Here is a 25042-nt window from a genome sequence, read left to right on the forward strand (position 1 = left end):
GCCTCTTTGTAGCTTAGGAAACCATAACTCTTAGTTTTGTCTTCTTTGGCCATGGGGTAGCCCTATCTCGATCTCTCTAGGACAAAAGAGCCCATTTCTATCAACTGATTATCATATGGAGAGAATTTGAGACCTTGTTCCACCTATGATGCTTTCCTTGGGAGACTTTCTAGCTTACATCTGCATTTATATAACATTTTATGTTTAACAAAATGTTTTTATATGTTATCTCAAATATTCCCGTTTTTTATTGATGAAGAAACTAGAATAAGTTGCTTATGGCATTTAAACCTAGCATTAAATATATTGTAAGTGTCAGAGTTGTACCTTAAATGCTGATACTTTGAATCTATATCCAGAATTCTTCCTATTATATACAGCTAACTAGAGAAGGCATTTATTAAAGTGTAGATTGCAAAGTCATATTGAATTAAAATATGGATCAGTGAACTCTGTGTAGCCCCAGGATCTTATCACAGTAGACCATGGGAAATGATTGGGACCTAGAGCCAGGGGGAAAAAATACACACACACACACACACACACACACACACACACACACACACACACATATGACTCTATTGTGAAAGGAACATGGTAGAGGAGTGAGGTTTTATCTTAACGTTATCAGGTTTTAGGAAATTAGGAGCTTTGATAATAAAAGTTTTGCAGTCTTGTAAAAAGTTTTGAGTCACTAATGCCAGCCCACATACCCTGAATGTTGGGAATTCCCTGATTTTCCAAGATCTTAACTACCTACCTCTCTACTTCCCTAGATTAGCATGGTACTGATTTTGTCATTCATTTCAGAATTCTAGTACTCTCATCATTCTCCCCAGGTGCTCTTATGAACTTCTTATATTCTGTGATCACATTTGATGCTATTAACTCTCAAACTCAGACCTCCTCAGTGCCCTCTGAGGCCCTTCATCATGTCCTTCCAACTTACCCTTTTCATTTTCACGTGTGGTCTTCTCCTGTTGGATTGTGAGCTCCTTGAGGTCAGGGATTGTCTTTTGCCTTTTCTTTGTATTCCCAGCACTTAGCACAGTGCCTGCCACATAATAGAGCTTTAGTAAATGTTTAATGACTGATTATAGTGGAATTTCTCATTAAGTGTACAAATTCTTTTAGTATAAGAATCTAGAATAACAGTGCAAAACTGTAAAATGTAAAGCAAGTTTGCTTTTCTGTGCAATTGTTTAAATGTTTTATGTCATATTTGAGAAAAACTGGTTTTCCATACTTCCTAATAAACCAGATTGGAATACAGAAGAGAATATTTCTGCTTCTTTCTTGATGTTATGTAGTCATTCCTGAGCTGCAGCAGGATGTAGTAGGAGGAGCACAGAACTTGATCAGAAAACTTGGGGGGGCAGGGTCCCAGCTCTGCTACTTGATAGTTTTAGACCTTGAGCATATCATCTTAAACCTTTTAAATTTTCCTTTTCCCAAATGTAAAGTGAGGGTGATAATATTTGCACTACCGATTTCATAGGGTTTTTTGAGGGTGAAGGGATAAACATGAGTTATTAATACACTCAATATGTCGGTACTTCATGATCTCATTCAGTATAAATATCTACCTATATTTGCCTTGTTGTATGATTTTTTTAGGATTCATATCCTCCCATAATTCTTCTGTAAGACTATCCATCCAACACATAGGAGACGTTCTTCCATTTTAGATCCTTTAACATTTATATTGTTAGGACAATCTCTTTTGAGTGGTTATGAACCCCTGTAGTAGTCCAACATTGTAAAAACAGGAATTCATAATATCAGTAGATACCATATACCTTTGGGTTGACCAAAACAACTTAAACACTATGGTGGTAGTAATAAACATAATAATGTATATAAAATTTTTTCTATCTGTAAAGACTATAACATGTGAGCAGTTGATCATATTATCATTAACTGTGGCATTTTTAAATTCCAGGGCCAATAATAAAATTACCGAAATTTTACCTGAACATCTGAAGCCGTTTCAGTCACTGGAAACTTTAGATCTGAGCAGCAACAACATTTCAGAGCTCAAAACTACATTTCCTTCTCTACAGCTCAAATATTTGTAAGTATATCTTCAAAGGTTTTTTTCCTTTTAAAATATAAAATGGGTGATCATTTTTGCACATCATCCTCTACTGGTTTAATTTTGTTTCCTTTTCCTGTACCTTTATTATCAAGTGCATAATTCATCACTTGAAATTGATAAATTTCTTACAGACAACCATACTCTTTTTGATAGTAGGAAAGAACAGAATTCAAGTGGATCCTTTTGGGGGAGTAGGAAACGTCTCCACAAAAATTTCTTATGAATTAAATTAACCTACTCTGCTGTACTTAGTTTTATAAACTTCTTTATAATGTACTGACCAGTTTTTATTTTTCATGCCTTCCAAGATGTCAAATTGCTGTAAGATTTCATCCTCATCTAGTTGTCTACTTGTGTTTTTATACAAACCTAGAATTAGGCTAGACCAGTGACTCTCACACCAACAGTTTTAAAGTATTTTGGTTTCAGGATCCCTTTATTAAAAATACTTCAGAAAGTGTTAACTAAGTAGCACAGTGGATAGAGCACCAGAACTGGAGTTAGGAGGACCCAGGTTCAAATCTAGCCACAGACACTTCCTAATTGTGTGACACTGGTCAAAGTCATTTAACACCATTTGCTAACCAATGCCTATCTGTCTTAGAGTTGTTACTAAGACAAAAAGTAAGAGTTTTGAAAAATTATGAGTTGCAGCATCTGCTTATATTTGCCATAATAGAAATGAAAACATCTTGGTATCATAAAAGTTCGAACCAGTAGATATTAACAAATATCTTCTGAGTGTCTTGTGGCAATAGGCTTAAATTATGTAGGAATTCTCCTTAGCTGGAAAAGATGTTTTTTTCTTCATTGACAAGCCAAAAAAAAGGGAAATTTATCTACAAATTTATTTTCAACAGGTACATAAATAGCAACCCAATCAGATCCATGGAAGCTGGTTCCTTTGACAATTTGGCTAACACACTTCAAGTGCTGAAACTGAACAGAAACAAAATCTCAACTATTCCCCCAAAGATGTTTAAACTGCCTCATCTACAACATCTGTAAGTATATTACGCCTTTTCATTTATTTTTGTCTTCAACAGATCACAGACCTTCGTGAATAAATAGTTACATGTCAAAAATGTCTTAGATGCCAAGGATTGCACTGAGTTTCCTTCAAGTTGTCTTACTTGTTACTTTCTAACTTAAAGAGTAAATATTGTCAGTACTGAACAAAGACAAAAACAGTTTCAAATTTTCTGTTGAAGAAAATAAGCCCTTAAAAAATAAACAATGATGTTTGATTGTTTAAGTAACTGAAAATATCTTTGCATGCTTATGTTTTTTTAAACCCTTACCTTCTGTCTTAGAGTCAATACTGTGTATCAGTTCCAAGAGGGAAGAGCAGTAAAAGCTAGGGAATGAGGTCAATAAGATCGCATAGGTGGGGAGATATCTGAGGTCGCATTTGAATCCAGGACCTCCACCTCTAGACCTTGCTCTCGATCCACTGAGGCACCCATGCTTATTATTTTAAATAGCATTTTTCAAAACTAGAAAGTGATCAGTGACATAAAAATTGACAGGATAAACTTGCTGTGATCTCATTTTCCAGTGATCCACAGGGCTACTTACTTGGAATGATTTACAATGTTTTAATTTCAGACCTAATCTCTGAATTTTTACATATAAGTGAGTTTATCCACAATGGACCAAAAAATTTAAATAAAGGTATAATTTTATTTTCATGGAATTTTGTTATAATTTCATCCATTTAATGTCTTGTGGTTTCTTAAGGAAATTACCTCTCTTACAGACTCTGCAACAGATACATGGCTCAGTGGATTAAGAGTCAGGCCTAGAGACAGGAGGTCCTGGGTTCAAATATGGTTTAGTATACTTCCCCACCTATGTGTGACTAGGCAAGTCTTACTTAGCTCTTACCACCCTTGTGCCTTGAAACTAATGGATGCTATTGTTTCTAAGACATAAAGTAAAAGTTTTAAAAAAAGTTTGGATATTTAAAACACTAAATCAAAAGATACAAGCATTTTATACTTGGTATCTCAAAAGATTCATGATTTTATCATCATTGCCACTCTTTCATGCCAATTCATATTCAAATCTTAGTGTTTCATGATTTGCCCGCCATAAATATTTATCACCTAGTGATGTCTTTCTCCAAATTTCGGGGACAATCTAAGCTGGTCCTTGTTGTTGGACCCATTGATCAAAGCTTTGTAAGACCCATCAGAGCTTGTGCTAAAAATCAAGGACTCCTTTGAGAACCCAGGACTATGTTTGGACCATAATAAGGGACCCTAATTAATTTCTTAATGGTGGCTAAGTAGTGAATTAATACCCACTGATTCTGATTGCATGAATTAAATATGCAACCTTCATATTCCTTATAGGGAGCTGAATCGCAACAAAATTAAAAAAGTAGATGGGCTCACCTTTCAAGGACTTGGTTCTCTGAAATCACTGAAAATGCAAAGAAATGGGATAAACAGACTCATGGATGGAGCCTTCTGGGGACTTGGCAACATGGAAATCTTGTAAGTATGAACAGTCACAGTTTCCTTTTGGAATTTCTAGTCCTCAAATCCTAGAAGATGATAATTATTAGAGCTGGAATGAAACTACACAAATATGTTCCAGATCTGTTCAAGGGACATTATATAGAATGTTGCTTGATTATTCTGTTTTCAGTAATGTTTCAAATACTAGCAATAAAATTTTGTAAACGTGTATTTTCTTCTTCTTTGATCTCTTGGTAACTGAACTATTTTTTTTGTGTGCGTGTCCTTGGACCCCAAGTACCTAAAAATAATAAAGCTAGGTGATCTGTTGTAATTTAGTATGCCTCTTATACGTATATGACAAGGCAGATAACAAACTGAATGTTTGAATCCTGTCTTTGATTCTTGTTGCGGATGTAGGCAGTTGGACCATAACAACCTAACAGAGATTACCAAAGGCTGGCTTTATGGTTTGCTGATGTTGCAGGAGCTCCATCTCAGCCAAAATGCCATTCACAAGATCAGCTCTGATGCCTGGGAATTCTGCCAGAAACTCAGTGAGCTGTGAGTTGATTTTTATTCTCTTCTGTACAGAGTTCATGCCAAAACAAGAGCTTCTTAACATTGATCTTTGAGCTTTTCCAAACTAAGTTTCCAAGGCGACAACACCCACTTTCCCTCCCTCTCCCTCCACCTCTCCAATCCTCCATCCGTGACTACCACTCACCGTTCTTTCCTCTCTTCTTCTCCCTAAATGTATTGTGATAAGTTAAAGCCAAGTGTGTCTGTTGCATTGGGGTGATACATGTGTTGAAATATCGCCACGGTCATTTTCAAATGAAAAGAATCTAATTTGTTTGGATCAGAAATCATGCACAAGTTCAGCATTGTTAAAGATAATTTTACAAGGATTATTGTCATAATAGCTATTCTGCAAAAATAAAGTGTTGTGCCGAATTGAATGAGAAACATGTTATTAACATTGATTGACTCAATTATTTTGCCTTTGCAGTGACCTGACTTTCAATCACTTAGCAAGGTTAGATGATTCCAGTTTCATCGGCTTAAGCTTACTAAATACTCTTCACATTGGAAACAACAAAGTCAGCTACATTGCTGATTGTGCCTTCCGGGGGCTCTCCAGTTTACAGACATTGTAAGTTACACATTTTGCGTTCAGTACATGAACTTAATTGATTCCTAAATGTACCCACTTATTTCCAAGCAGCTTTTCTTTGTTGTGAAGGAAATGTGTACAGCCTCAGAAATAGTGTCTTAATCTTTCCCAGATCAGTTTCATTAAAACAGATCCTCTGAATCCATATGTGTTTCTTTAAAAGATTAAACAGGACAATGATGAGATTGTTCTTGGTGATTACAGTGTTGTCTTCATCTCCAGGAAGTCGATGAAAATGTCTCAAGGAAAATGATTTCATGTCCACTAATTTTTCCTTATAGGACTTACAGATTTAAAAATAGTCAAAGTTAAATGTGATGGGACCACTGAAAGAAGATGGTTCATATGATATTAGCAACAGATCTTTAAATTCCCTTCTTTCCTTAGAGAGAAAGAGAACTAACTGTTTATTGACCATTTTAAATATCTCAAGAGCTAATATACCTTGAATAAGTTACTTTTGTTCCTTGCACATTAGAAACATTTTGTTCTACTCACTATTGGAAACATTACCTAATTGAAAGAGACTTTGTATGCTTTGGCAAACTCTGGCTTGTGTGGTTGGAACAGTGGTTTTAATGTTTAACCAACTTTTTGGAACATTTAGGTTTTGACTATTCACCTAGTCATTTGGTTATACACATTATTAGGGGGCTAGGAAGCCTCTAACAGCCCTTGCTCTGGTCAAAGTCGTTAAGAAATTCTTCAACGGTGTGACTGTGGCACAGTAGGTAGAATGCTGGACTTGGAGTGAGAAAGACAAGTTCAGTCTCTACTCATTTGAGATCTTTATCTGCAACATGAATATAATAATAATAACTATCTCCCAGGGTTGTTGAGAGGCTTAAATGATACTGTATGTAAAGCTCTATATGATAATAAAAATAATATCAAGTACACAACACTTGAAGATTTGCAAAATGCTTTTAAATGGGGTGTCTCATTTGATCCTCACAGAATCCCTATAAAGGATTCTCATTTTACAGATGAGAAAATAGAGGCAGAAAGAAATTAAGTGATTCATCCAGAGTAAATCAGTGTCCAAAACAAGAATCAAACTTGGGTCTTCCAGACTCCAAGTCCCACAATATATCCACCATGCCAAAAATATTAAGTTAATATTATTATTTGGGTTTTATTGCTTTTACATCCTAAGTTCAGGGTGATAACTAAGCAGCAGAATGTAAGCTTTTTTGAGGGCAAGGATTTGAGCGGAGGTGGGGGTGGGGGGTTGCAGTATCCCCTTGCACTTAGTAGTAATGTAATAAATGCTTATTGCATTGACTAGCCTTTGACTTGAGATTAAGTCTCTGAGAATCAGAGCCATTCCTTCTTAAAGTGCACACATGAGTCAGTTCTTCCACACCTCCTTATAAAATGCTCTGTTTTCAATAGGGATCTAAAAAACAATGAAATCTCTTGGACCATTGAAGACATGAATGGCGCTTTCTCAGGACTTGACAAGCTTCGTAGGCTGTGAGTCTGATTTCCTTTCTGACGTACCTTAACCTTTCACTTTAGAGAAATGTATTACTAAATGAAGTCAGTACTGTAAAAAACATCTGAAACTTAATTTGGGACTGGTGCCTTATTGTTTTGCTTCCTTCTTCCCAAAGCAGTTCTCTACACAATTAGGGGAGCATTCTATATTCCTTCTTCCAGGTTCAGAATGAGACTAGATTAATGCATTTATTCAGCACTTCTCTCTGTGTCATACATCTCTAGAAAATAATTTGATGGGTAAGATTATCCCTCATGTGACTGCCAAAATAATCTCTTTAATGTCATTCCCTCATTCAGAAGCTTTCAGTGACTTCACTTTGTTTCACCAAATGTACGTTTCCTAAGCTCTATCCTGCCTTCTTGGCCTCACACAATGTGTGCCAAACAAATTGTACTTTAATTGTTCCCCCACCTTCTGGCCAATTGTACAGGTTCATCCTGGTGCCTAGAATGCCCTGCTGAACCAAAATCCTGTTCTTTCAAGGCTCAGCTCTAATGCCTTTTGTTCCTTTGAATGCTTTTCTGTACCATCACCTCATTCTTTCTCCTAACAGCTCAGTGATTGCTCCAATCTGAAATTTCTTATATCATATGTCTAAACACTACTCTCTTCGGTTGTGAATCCAACATATTAGCATCCACGAACATGAATATTCCTTTATGCAAAAACAAGCAAGATTGTATAGAAATCTGAACTTCTGTTATCCTTTTTATGTGTATGCATGTTTAAACAGACTCACACAGAGAGTTAAACAGATCACTTTCCATCCGTGGGGCCCTGGGGCACTTCTAGTGGACCACATGGACTCTGGCAGTCTCTATTGCTGCCAGTCCCAAAGAAAGTTCCATGCTATAAATTTTGGAGAGAAAAAAGGAAAATAAATGGCAAGGGAAGAAGTTCCTCCCTCTTTTTAAAGTCTGCTTGATGGGTGGTTCATCTGGCTCAGTGGTCAGTAGGGGGATTGCTTCATTAATCTCAAAGCACAAAGTACTGTAGATGATGAGTCACAGTGTACTTAGCCCAAGATTTCACAGATCACCAACCTCTATTATATACATATACATGTATATAAATATACACATACACACACACTTTATTAAAGTAGTAACAATTTCACAAGTGTCTCTTTTTTTTTTTTAAAGAACACATGCCTTATCTCTCTTTCCTCTCTCACTTTATGTAGATTATAAATTCCCCTAGAGCTGCAGTAGTGGTGCCTTGTTATCTCTATATCCTCAGCACTGAGTGGTCCTTTTCACAATGTAGGTACTTAATATTATCTATTGAATCAAATTCACATAGAAGATTGTGAATTCAACATTTTGTAACCTTTATCCATAATGTGATTGCTCATAAAAGGCCATGGAGTTCATTGTCAGAGTGCAGAATTATGTTACCCCCAGCGAGATTTTTTTAAAAGCAGTCCAGTAAAGGACCATGAGATGACTAAACAACACCTTTGCATGGGGGGAAAATATTATATTCATGAAAGTTCTCTTCTCTTATTAAACTCTTAAGCATTAATCATCGTGTTTGAGAGCCTACACCAAATGCTACACTTATTCAAATTGGTACAATGGTTGAATTGATGACGTTTGTTTCAGTGTCGAGAACAGAATTAGGAGAAATTGTTTGGAATTTAGCTGAAATTAAAAATACATATATAGCTATTGGGAGTAATCTCAAAGTAACATTTGTTGACTTACTCTGTTTTTAATGTATTTGTTTTCAGGATACTCCAAGGAAATCGGATTCGCTCTATTACCAAAAAAGCATTTTCTGGCTTGGATGCCTTGGAACACCTGTAAGTAAGAGGCATCTTGTTCATTTTGCAGTGTAGGACATTTTAAAGTCAATATTTCTGACTCAACAATGTAAAAAACAAATCAAAAAATTAATTTTTTTACGATTTAGAAAAATCGTGACTGTAGGCAAATCTCTCAGCCTCTCTAGACCTCAGGTTTTTCACTTAGAAATGAAGGTTTGGGCTCAATAGTTTCAAAGTTCCTTTCAAGTTTTAAATCTCAGATCCATTTGCTTCTCCATTTGCTCTAGCTGCTCCCCAGGGCTGTTATAAAAATATGTACCTTTTTGAATGCTGTGTAAAAAGTATAGGTAGAACCCAACGTGAAATATAGATTGTCACATTTGTTTATTTCCCCTAGACAGGACAGTTCTTCAGATTCACTTTACTAGGCACACATAATGTAGGAGGCAAAAGGGTGGGGCATGCAAAAAGGAATTTATTATTCTGTTTATTCTTCTGTATTGTAGAGCTGGGTTCATCTAGTCAGCTTCCTTTACTCCTCCACAGCTCAGCAATTTAGTTGCAAATAAAATTGAACCTGCTTAAAAGCAGAAGGCTGCAAGTAAGAGGGTCATTTCTCACAAAACCTAAAAAGCTCTAAAGAACTTTTTTTTTGCTTCAGTTTTAAGAAAAAAAGAAGCTTTGTTTGGGATCCCTCAAAGCTACCAACTGGTAGTAACACCATTGTCTGAATTATACAGCTATTCTCCGTGAAAACCCATTCTGCTTTTGTAGAGGTCATTAGGATGTTTTCCCTTTTCTTAAATTGAAATCTCCTTCCTTGTGATTTTTGTCATTGGCCCTAATTTTGGCCTTTGAAGGCTAGTAGCCCATATCTCTCTAGGCCCTCTCCTGCTTAGTTCTCCCAGTATTTCAAGGGTCTTAATTATATCCCTTGGTGGGCAGCTAGGTAGTGGAGTGAGTAGCCTGCCTGACTGTAGGCAAGTCACTTTTAACCATATTGTTCTCAGTTTCCTCTTCTGTAAAATGAGCTAGAAAATGAAATGGCAAACTGCTCTAGGTTCTTTGCTAAGAAATCCCCAAAGAGGATCATAAAGAGTCAGACACAACTGAAATGACTGAACAACAACAAATTATGTTTAAATTGTTTTTAATATTTAATTTTAATTTGTAATATTTATTTTTAAATTGGGCATCTAGATTTAAACACATAATTTTCCAGATGTGGTCTGGACAGGAGAGTGGGATATCTCCTTTGCTTTGGATGCTAAGATCACATGAGCTTTTTTAGCTGTCACATCATACTATTAACTCATGTTTGGATGGTAGTCTGGTTAAAATCTCCAGGTTTTATTCTAAACCAGTGGGTCTCTAGCTGTACCTCCCTCATCTTGTCAATACATTTTTTGAACCCTAGTAAAGGTACAATATTTTAGTTTAGTTCTATTTTTTTATTTTTTCCCACCATTCTAGAGCTTGTCAATATTTTTTTTTAAGATCACAATTATGTCTTCCTCTAAATTATAGACAACATCTAACTTTGTGTTGTCTACAAACTTGAGAAGCTGGCCTTCTTAACCTTTCAAAGAAGTTGAACTGGTACGAGGACAGATTACTATGTTATTCTACTTGGGAATTCCCATGCTACTATCTTCCCATCCAGTCCATCTCCATATTTTATACATGAGACAAGATGGTAGCACGATGAAACAAGTACTAGATCCTGAGCTGGAAGACATGGACTCTATTCCTGGTGCCATTCATTGTGTGTACTTGTACAGAACAATCAAACTTTCTTTTCCTCAGTGTCCTTCTGGACTGGATCACCTCAGAAATCCCACCTGGCTCTGAGATTCCTCAATAATGTGTCAAAGACTCAAGCATTGTGGCATTATTGTGATTGGTCAGTCTAGGAACCTCTTCCAAAAAGGCAGAGATCTGGCATGACTTATTCTTAATGAACCTTTATTTCCCAGCTTCTTGAGATCTCAGAAACAATCTCTAATTTTCCTAGAATTTTACCAGAAATCAACTTTGATTCACCATATTTATTTTTTCCATACCTTTTTTGGTTCTTTTTTTCAGAGACCTGAGTAACAACGCAATCATGTCCTTACAAGGAAACACATTTTCACAAATGAAGAAACTTCAAGAATTGTAAGCTTTTATTGTTTTATTATTTTATTCTCCTTTCAGATTTTTTTGAGCAGTGCACAGAGTATAAGGGATACCATGGATTTAAATGAGATCAAATGAAATCATGCTATATCTAAAGTACTTTGTAAAGCTTTAAAGAACAACATACATATTTATATAAATTTTTATATAAATTATTATATATAAATTTCTATGATTTTTATATTTTATATATGTTCATATATAAAATATAAAATTATCAAAATTTATATAAATATTTATAAAATATATATTTACTATCTATATAAATGTCAGTTGATTTATGCATGGAATTGCTCACCTAGATCATAAGGAGCAGTATGCCATAATAGAGAGAAAGTTGGCCTTGGAACCAGTAAGACCTGGGTTCAAGTCTGCTTCTGAGATATACCAACTCAGGAGTCCTAGACAAATTCACTTAGCATCTCAGTGACCAAGTCAAGTCACTGTGACCATTAGTCCCAACTAAGGTTCTGACTTAACGTTGGTTAGAGGTAGTTTTTTCACCCTCTAGTTTTCTCTGCTAGGAAAATCACAAGTCTGTCCACATAGTATGACTAGACAACCATATTCTTAATATCCTTAATTCTTCTGCCAAGTACTCTGGCTGATCCATTGTCCTCTATCAGGGTGGCTACTTACTCCAATGACAAAGGTCACTCCTCACCCATTCCTGACTATCCTTGGAGATTTTTGATTGTGTCACACAAGAAATAGACGGGAGGATTTGGCAGGGTGGGTGATTGCAACAACCGGTATGACTTGGCCAGATTCTTGAGTTTGAATTTTGTAGAGTGGAATATACCAGAAGACAAATTTACAAATCAGAGCACCAAAAAAAGAGTAGCACGTGTTGTGGCATCATAATGAACATGACCTCCAGAATGTATCCAACTTGGGATATGCATTTTCAGCTTTCAAATGCATCTGCTTATTATTATTTACTTGCTTTTGGTTGACTTGCAGAAAGATATGTATTTCATAGAGATAAAAACAAATGTAATTACTCTCCTCAGGCATTTAAATACATCAAGTCTTCTGTGTGATTGCCAACTCAAGTGGCTCCCACAGTGGGTGGCAGAAAATAACTTTCAGAGCTCAGTTAATGCCAGTTGTGCCCATCCTCAGCAGCTAAAAGGGAGAAGTATTTTTGCTGTGAGTCCAGATGGTTTTGTTTGTGGTGAGTATGACTCTTCTCCCCCCATGCTAGTCACCCTCCACTTGCCCAGTCTAAATATGTTGTTCATAAAATGATTCTTTTCCTTTTATCAGCTCACTTGTTTTTCTTTTGCCACTTTGAGATGGGTTGCTAGACCCTCTCATTTTATTTGTTCTACAGATGGGAAGGAAGGTTTTTAAATTTTTTAAATTTCATTTACTCTGTCTTTACATGGGGTAATAAAGATTATTAGCTCATGGCTTATACAGAACCATAAAGAACCAAAGAGAACTTGTACAGACCTGTGAGAAGATAGAAAAGTGCATGAAATATTAAATTTATATATACAGATAAATATGTTTATACATTTATATAGTTTAATATATGTACCTATATGTGTACCTTTATATACTTAAATGTACACATAGGTATGTATTTTTATGTATACTTAAATACACATGCATATCATATATACTCATATTTTATCAGTATTTAGACATTTTATCAATGAATAATAAACACATATGCAATGTACACATGAATACCTATAAATATATAGATAATTTAATATTTCAGTCAATGAGATTATATATATATGCATATATATATATTTTTTAAAGTCAGTCTGGGTTACTAAGAAGTGAGTGGACATGGAACTGTAGCTTTGTTTAATTTAGGAATTTTTGTCATCTTGAATCCGACTTTCTGAAAAACTCCCCATTCTGAAATTGACTTTTGTCAGAAAACTAAACTGAATTCCATTAGTATTTGTTAGGGGTACCCCCTTTCACCCCTCACTCTTGCCACATGGCCAAACCATCATCTTTTCTTATCATACAATTCCTACTGTGTACAAAACAGTGTGCTGCCCTGTGATTCTTTAATACATAAAGTCATATCACCTGCCATGGTTTAGTAGTCATTCCCGGAGTTAGGCTGGCAAGATCAATCTGATATACCCTAATTGTCACCCTGTTGACTATGCGTGATGAGGCATATGGCAAAGTGAGAGGTACTTGTTAAGAGACCATCTCTGGGAGAGAAAGTTTGGCAAGAATTGGATCTGTTTTACAGATAGAGAAATGAGGCATGCATAGGGCGGAAATTACAATTGCGTCATTGTCTGAGGCTGTTCCTACTTTGTTATTGCTGATTAATGAGATGGTCAAGCATATGAATAGGAATTGAATAAAAATTTTAATGCATGAAACTGAGTATCCAACTTGGGATATATTCAACTGGAAACTTCTTGCAATGTCTGTCCCAGACTTCCCCCACCATACTGTAAACCTTCATTACTTTCTTTTGGTTCCAATGATGCTTTACTCCACCTACCTCTCACCCCTCACTGTTGTCACATAAACAGCCCATCTTCTCTTCCTGTCATACCTTAACAATACCTATTTCTCCTGTTTTTAAATTCCCTTGGAATGATTTGCTTTTTTGAATTTCTTGCCAAGATTTCTTTAAATTGGTTTTACCCTCCTCTGTTTCTTTTCTATGAGATAATATTGCTTATGATGGTCCATCATCTTTCTTCATAAGATTTTATAAACCAGTTAATGCTCTGAGTATTGCCTCTGGCAGCCATTTATCTCCATTTGATATGTAAGTCAGATGTTTATTTGCTAAGGCACTCTATGCTTTATTGATATGCTTGCTGATTGATTTACATAAGTTAAACTTGATTAAAAATTTATTAGAATCAGAGTCAATGTCCTTTCTGTTCCTTATTTCCCATGAGGCAACCCAAACCAAAGACTGTAGAGTAAACAGAAGTATATCATGCCTCTACATCAACCACAAGAGATGATGACTTATTTTTGATATGGGAATTATTCCTCAGGCGATGCTTTCTGTATATTAGCCCAACAGTTCATCAGAAATAGGAGCATCATTTAGAAAAGTCTAGAAGAAAGAATAATAATGAGAAAGAAATATGGCATACAGTGGACACAGTTCAATCCTGAGCTACTTAAAAGAAGCAATTTGAAGTGAAAATCATAGATAAACATTATATTAACATACAGTTGCCAGGGGCCTTTTTGATATTTCCTCATTATATATTCTAACATTGATTCAACTATGAATAAGAGCGATCAAATCTCTACATGTCAGAAAAAATTAATCTCAATTACAGCAAGCCATTTGTGAGACTTTAAAAGCAACTGAATTATTAGAGCCCCAAACTAGTTATGCTTCTGAGAGTATAGGATGGGGATTTGAATTAATCAAAAGTATTCTCTTTGGGGTTTACACATTCATGGGAAACTTAAGTTCAGAAAGTTAATTGGAAGGGGTGGGGGAGAAATTCAGAAAACTGAAAATAGCTACTTATAATGAAGAGCTGCGTGAATTGCAATTATGGTGTTTGCCTTACAGTACCATGGAATGGTATGATTGATTCATGATTTTAAAGCCTCCCTGCTGAGGCGAGTTATCTTATCATTGTTAGGATGTTTATTTTTCACAGTAATAGGCTTATTTTTTAAGTGGTGGTATGCCTAAATGACTGGATCTGGTGTCAGTTCTGTGTTTCTGTAAAATGTGGAACCAGTTGCTATCATCTGACAAATTACCTGTTTTTAATTGCTCAGTGCTATGGTGGACATCTGGACAGTGATTATGGCTCTAGGAAGCTCTAGAGGCATTAGGAATGGTGACCATGACTTTAGTAGTTTCTTAGGTAGATTCTTTTTAAGAATTACATAAAGTTACATCATTGGCATCGAGGAGTTGATGGCATATTTTCTGATCACGATGCATCCTCTTACCATGTGGCATAAGAGAATCAGCGTAGTTCAGTGGCCCAGAGTCTTAGGCTGGAAGTAGTTAGGAAATAGGAGCCTGCCTCAGACATTGGCTGTGCGACTATGTGGCACCATGCAGGGCACATAGGATGTGCTTCTGAATGTTTGCTGATTGATTGATTGATAGTCTAAGGCTGTCACAAGGGTCAAATGATATTATATGTGTTAAGGCATTTTGTAAACGTAATTGTAAACATTATTATTACCAGTTGATTAAAAAAAAAGACCTAATCTCTTCTGCTTCCAGATAGACTTAGTTAGCAAATATTGTAGTCCATCATCTGCTTCTAAAGCAGCCAGTTCCTAGCTAAGTAATCTCTGCTCCCATTGCCTAGAACACTCTCCTTCCTCAATTCCACTCATTTACTTCCTTGGTTTCCTTTAAATCCCAACTACAGGCCCATCATATATAGGTAGCCTTTCCCAATATAATTCCTTAATTCTAATGCTTTTCAGTTCTGTTAATTATTTTGTAATTATCCTGTATATAACTTACTTTATATATATTGGTTTGCATGTTCTCTCCTCCATTCCACTGTAAGCTGCTTGAGGCTAGGGGACTGTCTCTTGCCTTCTTGTATCTCTGGTACTTAATCCAGGGCCTGGCACATAGTAGGTGCTTAATAATTGATTATTGAATTTAAAGACATACAAGCAAAATCCAATCCCTTGCAAATCTATTCCATAAGTATTCCATTGGTGTACATAGTGGAACCATCTCTGGTCTTTAGGCACTTAAGTTCTTAATATTTTTCTATTTCTTCTTTGTTTATTTTGATAGATGATTTTCCTAAACCCCAGATTACAGTCCAGCCAGAGACCCAGTCGGCAATAAAAGGCTCCAACTTGAGTTTTATCTGCTCTGCTGCAAGCAGCAGTGACTCCCCAATGACATTTGCCTGGAAAAAAGATAATGAACTACTCCATGATGCTGAAATGGAAAATTATGCACACCTCCGAGCCCATGGAGGGGAAGTGATGGAGTACACCACTATTCTTCGGCTGCGCAACGTCCAATTTACCACTGAAGGGAAATACCAGTGTGTCATTTCTAATCACTTTGGTTCGTCATACTCTGTCAAAGCCAAGCTTACTGTAAATAGTATGTGATTTTTCTTCTTCCTTTTGCATTGAAAGAGACTTAATTGTTTTAGAAAAATCTGCCTTTCGCTTTTTCTAACCCCTGTAATTCTTAACTCCCATCTTGGAATGCCTTGATGTGATTTCGTATGGTTGAGGTCACCATTTCTGTGTCCCGTTCTTACAAATTATTGTGTTTCCACTTATATTAGCATCGTTATGTAGATTTTTATAGCTAACTGTATAGGAAGGAAGGATAAATCTAGCTTGTAATCATTAAATTTTATGTCTGAAAGGGACAGATGACAGAATAAAGGATTTGGAAAGAGCTTCAGAACTCATCTTATCTAACTTGTACTTGACTGAGAACTCTTTCTCCAGCAATCCCCAACGGGCTTATCTAAACTCCCCCTGAAGATCTCTTGTAATGGGAAACATCTTAAAGCATTCCATTCCATTTTTTAGTAGCTCTAATTGTTAGGAAGTGTTTCCTTATTTTAAGCCTAAATGTTTTCTCTTCACAACTTCCACCTGTAGCTTTTTTCCTAGACCTAACCTCCAGCCCTACCAAACAATCCAGTTGCCCTTAAAATGCAACAGAAATATATGGAAGAATCCTAGACAGGGGAGTCAGAAGACCTGAATTTACTTTTTTTGCTCTTACTAGCCCTATGACTGGTGCAATCACTTAGCCTCACTGAGTTCTATAAAATGGAAATAAACTGTTTTCTGCCCTTATTTTATTGCAGGGTGATTTTGAGAACCAAAGGAGATACACTATGTAAAACTGTTTTGTAACTAAATTAACAAAATCAGAATGGAAGCTAGAGTGAGGAGGAGGATGGCCGCAGTATTAACATGTGCATTTTTGGTTTTAGTGCTTCCTTCATTTACAAAGATTCCCATGGACCTTACCGTCCGGGCTGGAGCAATGGCCCGTTTAGAATGTGCTGCTGTTGGCCACCCAGCTCCACAGATTGCCTGGCAGAAAGATGGTGGCACAGATTTTCCAGCAGCTCGGGAAAGACGAATGCACGTTATGCCAGAAGATGATGTGTTCTTTATCGTGGATGTGAAAATAGAAGATGTTGGTGTTTATAGCTGCACTGCCCAAAACAGTGCTGGGAGTATCTCAGCTAATGCCACACTGACTGTCTTGGGTGAGTTGAACTGTAAGATTCTGAACCCAGGCAGCTGTGGGATCGAACAAGTGTAGAACTACAGGGAATTGGCCCTTTCAAAGAGTCCTTGAGCATGAGTCAGATGGAAAGATTTTAGGGTAGGCTGCTGCTACCTGTGTTAATGGAGCATGTCCAGGAAGAGTAACCGTCCTTTGGGGTTTTGTTCTGAGTGATGTATAGTCGCTTAAAGTCATCATCACTGTTAGATGTGGCTTTGCATGATGAAAAGCTAACCCCCAGTGGAAATATTTAGCTAAAAACGAAAAGCAGGGTCAGTGGCATTGCAGATAGAGGGCTTGGTCAAAAGTAATCATGAGTTTCAATCTGGCCTCAGACACTAACTATGTGATCTGGGCAAGTAAAAAAAATTCTGTTTGCCTCCGTTTCCTCATCTATCAAATGAGCTGGAAAAGGAAATGGCAAACTGCTCCAGTATCTTTGCCAAGAAAACCCTAAAATGGGATCACAAAGAGTCATAGCTGACTAAAACAACTAAAAAACTAAATACAAATTATTAAGAATTCTGGCTACTTGTCTCTGACTCCACATACATTATGGAAATTGGTATGGAATGAAATGATTTTTAACAACCAAAGTGCTTTATAAACATAAAACAAATAGCTCCTTTTATTTATTTTTACATTTATTAATATAAATGTATTTATGTATATAAATAAAAATAATATTTATATTTATTAATAATATTATTTTCTAGATTATGTGAGATGGTAAGACTAGAGAGTTGGTCTAGGAATGAGGAAAACCTTACAATACATACTAGCCATGAGAAATAGTAAAATATGAATGAAAGATGATCATCCAGGTGAAGTATAGTTCCAGGAGAAGTCACTAAACTAATCCCTAGTTAGAAAGATAATTGGTTTTAAGACTTTATCATCAATACCATTAAAAATGATTATCAGTCTAATATATGTATAAGCCATTGAAATTACTTATCAACTCGAGGAGGGAAGAGGGGAGGGAGACAACAAGAGTCATGTAACCACGAGGGGAAAAAAACAAACTTAAAAAAACATGATTATCAGTCTTCCCTTGTAATCTACACAACAGAAAGTTTCCCTTTAAAAAACTGACCACTTAGATTCCATCAGCAAGCATATCTATTATTAACTTATTTTTCATATATTTTAACTCCTATACTAAGAAGATTTTGCCTCATCATCGTGGCCATTTCCCTTGCTCTAGATCAGTGGTTCCCAAACTTTTTTGGCCTACCGCCCCCTTTCCATAAAAAAAATGACTTAGCCCCCTGGAAATTAATTTTTTTTAATTTTAATAGCAATTAATAGGAAAGATAAATGCACCTGCGGCCATCATCGCCTCCTGGATCACTGCAACACCCACCAGGGGGCAGTGGCGCCCACTTTGGGAATCACTGCTCTTAGAGTAAAAACAAAACAAAATATAACAAAAATGAGAGTCTGGAGGTTGGCTGGGATAAAAATAATAAATGTTCTATCTTGATGTATATTAGCCTTGTTAGAATACACACAAGTGAATAATGAAGGGGTAACATAACAACTAATGCTACTTTCAGGCATAAATAAACATTTAAAAGAAAATACTCCAGTTGTTGAATGACACAATTTCAAGTTTTCATTTGAAATAAATTCTCTTACTGAACCTAGTGATGTAGGAAACTTATATATGTGAGTCACTGAAAAAAAACTTGTCATTTCAGAAACACCATCCTTTTTGCGACCATTATTGGATCGAACCGTGACCAAAGGAGAGACGGCTGTCTTACAGTGCATTGCTGGTGGGAGTCCCCCACCCAAGTTGAACTGGACTAAAGATGACAGTCCTCTGATTGTAACAGAACGGCATTTTTTTGCTGCGGGAAATCAGCTGCTAATCATTGTGGACACAGATATTGAGGATGCTGGGAAGTACACTTGTGAAATGTCGAACACGCTTGGAACTGAAAGAGGCAATGTTCGTCTTAGTGTAATTCCCACTCCCACCTGTGATTCTCCCCAGAATGCTGCCCCATCATTAGATAATGATGGATGGGCCACCGTGGGAGTTGTGATCATAGCCGTGGTTTGCTGTGTGGTGGGCACTTCCTTAGTGTGGGTGGTCATCATCTACCACACAAGGAGGAGAAATGAAGATTGCAGTATTACCAACACAGGTGCGTAAATAGAAGCTTGGCACCAGGTGTAGTAGTCATGTGTGTTTGTGGTTTAGGAATAATTTTCTTCTTCAGTGTATTTGTGTATCTCTAGGTCTCATTCAGTCAGAAGGGTGACTCATTTGTTCCAAACTGTAGAAGTATGGCCAGTGAAAAATAACATCTCTACCATTATTCTTTGCCCTTCCCCTGAGCACAAAATGCATTTGTGTTTGATTTTCACATTCCTTTTCAGCATAACTCTTTACCATTGATGTCAGAAGATAGGAGGATCTTTACCTATGTTATAAGAACTTAAGCATTTTATCACATTCTTGCTATGTGGTCTTTGCTTGGGGGATTTAATCTGGTTTATAGTACGTTCAGGTCCTATAATGTTAGTTTATTTTGTGTGGAGGGGAAATTCTTGATCTGATTTAATATTTCTTTTTGAAGAAGTAAAACAATCCTAGGTTCACTTTTAAGGTAGATTCTACTCTCTGAATAATCATAGCCCCTTAGCTTGCTCAACAGAAAATTACTTGATCCAAATGAGTTTTGCCAGAAAAAAACTTAGTCTTGATTTCATTAAACCTATATTTAAAAGTTTAGGAATCATCATATTGACTGTTGTTCAGAGGGAGATAATTGGCATTGTAATGATATTGGGCACTTTGTATTAAGTTATTTATTATAATATGTAGTTTTTATAACATTATGTTACATATATTTTTGATCCCTGCTGTGTTTTTTATCACAGATGAAACAAATCTACCAGCTGATATCCCAAGTTATTTGTCATCCCAGGGAACATTAGCTGAAAGACAGGATGGGTACGGCTCATCAGAAAATGGGAGCCATCACCAATTTATCACTTCTTCAGGGGGCGGCTATCTTTTACAACGTGACAGCAGTGGTAGGTATTTGAAATAAAAATGGATGTTGGATTAAGTGCTTTCCCAACCACCAAAGCACAGAAATTTAGTACCTAGCCCAAGGTCATTGGCGTAAAGCTGAGTTACACAATCTTGCTCCTTCCTCTATTAGGAAATCTTTCATTGTGTCCATCTTCACCAACTTGATTCCCTTCATGCAACACTGAGAGTCCTTACTTTTACAAATCTTAAATCTTTTTTAGGCTCCGACCATATACTATTGCCTGTTTAAATGAGAGTGTCAGTTACTAAACATGAATGAAGCGCCTGTCCTGTGGTAGGCATTGGGAATAAAAAATGGTGCAGTCCCATCCCTCAGAGCTAATCTTCTTTGCAAGAACACAGTCTATACACTACAGAATATATACCCCACAAATGCAACTTAATTTCAGAAAAGGGGAAGCATTAGCAGCTGCGGATATCGCACAAGGTCTCGGGTCAGAGTTTACTCTTCAGCTGAACCCTCAAAGAAACCAGGGATGATAAAAGATAAATGAGATGCAATGGATTTGAAATTTACAGGTGGCGATGAGGTGGCTCACTGGATTGAGAACCAGACCTTGAGACAAGAGATCCCTGGGTTCAATCTGGCAGCAGATACTTCCTAGCTGCATGATCCTGGGCAAGTCACTTGACCCCCATTGCCTAGCCTTTATGGCTCTTCTATCTTGGAACCAGTACACATTATTGATTCTGAGATGGAGGGTATTTATTTAAGAAAGAAGAAAGAAATTTAAGGGATTAGACCGGATCTAGCCAGAGATGCAATATTGTGCATCAGAGATGACAAGTGGTTTGGTTTGGCTAGACCACAGAATGTGTGAAGTTAAGTAATGTATAATAGGTCTGGATAGGTAGTCTAGGGCCAGCCTAAATAAACCCAATAGTTTATATTTTTGTGCTGATATTGTATCAAATTCCCTACTAACTCACTGAATTAGTATCATTCTTTTAGTAAGAAGAAACTAATTCTGACTCGGCTTTCATCAATAAAACAAATTGGTATAGTGGGAAGAGCACTGGCCCTAGAGTAAAGGGATTTGGGTTCAAATCTCACCAGTGAAGCATCAGTGACCTCAGACCAGTCACTTAGCTGGTGATTGTACTAGATGACTTCCTAGGTCTGTTTTGTGTCTAAATCTATAAATCCAGGATCAGTTGTAACTTCCCTAACAGCCTTATTCTATCATTCTTCTCTGACTTCAAGAACTGATCATCCATTTGCCTTATTGATACAACAGAAGTGTTATTTATGATGACCTGATCAAAATGGTTTTTTTTTCTTACTGGGGAAAAAATAGGAATATTTCCAAATGGGAAAATATTTATTTGTAGGATTGATTTAGGTGGTGCACTAGATAGAGTGCCAGTCCTAGAGTTAGGAAGGCCTTATGAGTTCAAATCTGGCCTCAGGCACTTACTAGTTGTGTGACTTTGGGCAAGTCACTTCCCCTCTGTTTGCCTCAGTTTTCTCATTTATAAAATGGGGGTAATAATAAGCACTATTATTACATATTATATTACATCATATTATATTATATATTTTATTATATGTTTTATATAAATAGTAGGCACTACTATCTCACAGGGCTATTTATGAAGATCAAATGAGATAATATTTGTAGTTTATAAAGCACAATGCCTAGTGCATAGTAGTTCCTATATAAAATTAATCATGATAATATATATCTTTCTGATTTCAAGGCACTTGTCATATGGATAATAGCAGTGAAACAGACTTGGACGGTGTCACAGATCCATTTTTATGTCACTACTTGGGAACAACGGGCACGGTGTATCTGAAGGGCACAGTGTATGGCTCCGATTCTTTTGATACCTACCGACCAGGTATGTAGATTTAAGGCTTGGGTCAAGATTAATTTGTCACAACACCCAGTGAAATTCTAGCACTGCTAATTCTCTCATAACCTGAATTCTTCTTGTGTCTTTTCTTTTCTTTTTTTTTAAGGTTGCAGCCCAGACCCCAGAACTCCTTGCTTGGATCATTATGAGTCTGCTTATGTAAAGAAAAAAGAATGCTACCCATGTTCTCATCCATCAGAGGAATCCTGGGACCAAAATATGAGTGGTGTTGGAATGGCATCTCCCATGACAAAGTTAACCAACTCTATCTACATTCAAAACGAAGGATCTGGGATCAAAAGCCTGCCTCAAGACAAAAATGCTATTGATTTTAATGCAATCCAAGAAGCAACAGCTACTGCATCCACTAATGCTTTTATGGGTAAGTTTCTCAGTTGAATTAAACCATCAAGGGAGTTAGCATGTGTGCTCAGAATACGGTGGGAATTTTAAATGCCAGACTTATGACAAAGGTTGATAAATTTAGAGTTGGAAAGTACTTTAGAGGTCATCATATCCAAAATGCTCATTTGATAAATAAGGGAACTGAGATCCCAACAGCCTAAGATTATGAAGGTAGAATGAGGGAAAGCCAGGATTTGAAATAGGTCCTAGGAATGAATCTAGCATGCCTTTTATTACATCATGATTTTCCTTGTGGAGAAATAAATTCATCGATGATAGTGTAAATGTCTTTTAGGCATATTCAAAGGAGAGGAATTCTTTTTTTTTTATTATTTAATGTTGTTATACATTTAATCTATATTTGAGAGACTGCTTTTAAGAACTTTCTGGGAAGCAATGTGTGTGGTATCCCAAAGAGACGAGAGTCCAGGGAGTGGCTTAGGAGCGCAGCCCTTCAACTATGTGGAAAAAGTGGTTTTGGGCTACAAAGTGCTTTGGGGTGGAGTTGAGTGTACAGCATGACTGTGGTTTGGGATGTCTAGTAGCTAATAACTGAACCCACAGAAGAAGGGTGGAAAGCAACGGGACTGACTACCTAGCAAAAATTGCTAGCAAGATAAATTTGAGTCCCTTCTGGGCAGAAAAGGAGCCATCAGAGTTTAATGCCAGCAACTAGGAGGCAATAAGATGTAGGTTTTGGTGTTTTTAGTTCAGTCAAATATTAATCGAAGATTAGAGAAATAGATAAAATTAACAGCATAAATAGATAAAAATTAATAAAAGATGAGAAAACATGAATTCATTTACTAAATGGGTGGAAGAAAAAAGGGATGAAAAGAAAATACACCTAATTTCCTAAACTCCAGCATAGGGATAGGTATCCTACCTACATTTTTTGTACACTAGAGAATAATCATGCCAGAGATAGTCACTGAAAATTCATACTTAAGAGGCATAGGACACTTAAAAATTCTGATCTTTGTATGACTAAACCTTTAAAGGGCTATTTAGATAAATTGTATTGTTTGAGTACTCTTTCCACCAGTTCAGATTCCAGCCATTCCCAGACTTCTTTACCCTGTTTTTCCCATTCCCAATATACCAGAGGCTTTCTGCTGACTCTTTTTCATATATTCCGGGCACTAGTTTAGCACTTGGGCTTTCTATTGTTTGGGTCTCATTCTTGATACCTAACTATCCCACCTCCTTTTTTATCTAACCTCCTCCTTGAAATTGCCTTTTATAGCACTTTTTGAATGTATGTCAACATTAGCGATATGTTATAAACACACACATCTTTTCATTTCCCTTTGGGTCACCCACAATTTTGATTCTTTCAGGGTCATGGAGTTCCATGATCCAGAGCTATATTGCATCAGTCAGAGAATATTTTATCGTAATCATTTTTGTTTATATGTGTTCTTCATTACAGGAACATTTGGAAAGCCCCTTGGGAAGCCTCAACTGGATGCTTTTTCAAGTTGTGGGCAGCCAAAACCTTTACACATGAATCCTCACGACTCCCAAGACTTTTCCTCGGAATTAGAAGAAGATGGGAGAGAGAGGACAGTTTTTTCAGGAGAAAATCACACACATACCTATAAACAGGTCTTGGAAGGCTATAGGACTCCTACTTTACAGTCTTATGACCTGGACACATAGCTGCACTGGTACTAACTATTGAATGGAACCAAAGAAATCTTCTAACATACTACCTCAAACAGACTTTTATTTAAAAGAAAGAGAATCGTATGACTTTAAAGGAAACTGAATTTTTAAAGGATACCCCAAAATGCCTATTTATACAAATTTTTTAAACTGCCAAAAATGCTATAAAATTTTATACAGGGAATAACTTTCATATAAGAATATCATTTAAAACTATTTTATAGCTTTGTTTTATGCAAAATTGTATCTTTTGTAAATTAATGGTATAAATATCATGACTATTTTATGTATTTTTATAATGCCAGATTTCTTTTTTATTGAAAATGAGTACTAAAAAAAGCCCTTTTTAAAAAAAATAGCACAGTCTTATCCCTTCTTGGAATGGAGGTGGCTCAGTCTTTCTTTCACACAGGACATATAATAAAATGTGGTGCCTTGTGGTCCCAAAGTGCATGCAGATAAAGAGAAATAGGTGGAATTGCTACATCAAATTTGTTTTTAACATCTTTGGAATCCATTTCTACCCATTCTTATTCCAAATATTTTCCACTTCGCAAATGAATGTTCTGTTTGCTATATTAATGGGTCTCAAAGTGTACACTGTGCCACCTACTAAATGA

The 25042-nt window shown here is 36.4% G+C and overlaps 1 protein-coding gene across 1 annotated transcript in view; it reads left to right on the top strand.

Annotated features, from left to right (window-relative positions):
* The window catches only part of LRIG3 (leucine rich repeats and immunoglobulin like domains 3), a 62158-nt gene extending 37559 nt beyond the window's left edge, over positions 1–24599 (top strand). Inside the window, exons 4-19 of the mRNA XM_044677749.1 lie at positions 1943–2074; positions 2959–3102; positions 4456–4599; positions 4984–5127; positions 5576–5719; positions 7136–7216; positions 8977–9048; positions 11098–11169; positions 12204–12367; positions 15938–16258; positions 17115–17396; positions 19120–19572; positions 20312–20467; positions 22191–22334; positions 22456–22731; positions 24187–24599. Coding sequence (XP_044533684.1) covers positions 1943–2074; positions 2959–3102; positions 4456–4599; positions 4984–5127; positions 5576–5719; positions 7136–7216; positions 8977–9048; positions 11098–11169; positions 12204–12367; positions 15938–16258; positions 17115–17396; positions 19120–19572; positions 20312–20467; positions 22191–22334; positions 22456–22731; positions 24187–24416 — 2959 coding nt within the window. The 3' untranslated portion in view covers positions 24417–24599. The remainder of the gene's footprint in view (positions 1–1942; positions 2075–2958; positions 3103–4455; positions 4600–4983; positions 5128–5575; positions 5720–7135; positions 7217–8976; positions 9049–11097; positions 11170–12203; positions 12368–15937; positions 16259–17114; positions 17397–19119; positions 19573–20311; positions 20468–22190; positions 22335–22455; positions 22732–24186) is intronic.
* The last annotated feature ends 443 nt before the right edge of the window (positions 24600–25042 follow it).

The sequence above is a fragment of the Gracilinanus agilis genome, chromosome 5 (genome assembly GCF_016433145.1).
Source record: "Gracilinanus agilis isolate LMUSP501 chromosome 5, AgileGrace, whole genome shotgun sequence".
In the NCBI taxonomy this organism is placed as follows: domain Eukaryota; kingdom Metazoa; phylum Chordata; class Mammalia; order Didelphimorphia; family Didelphidae; genus Gracilinanus; species Gracilinanus agilis.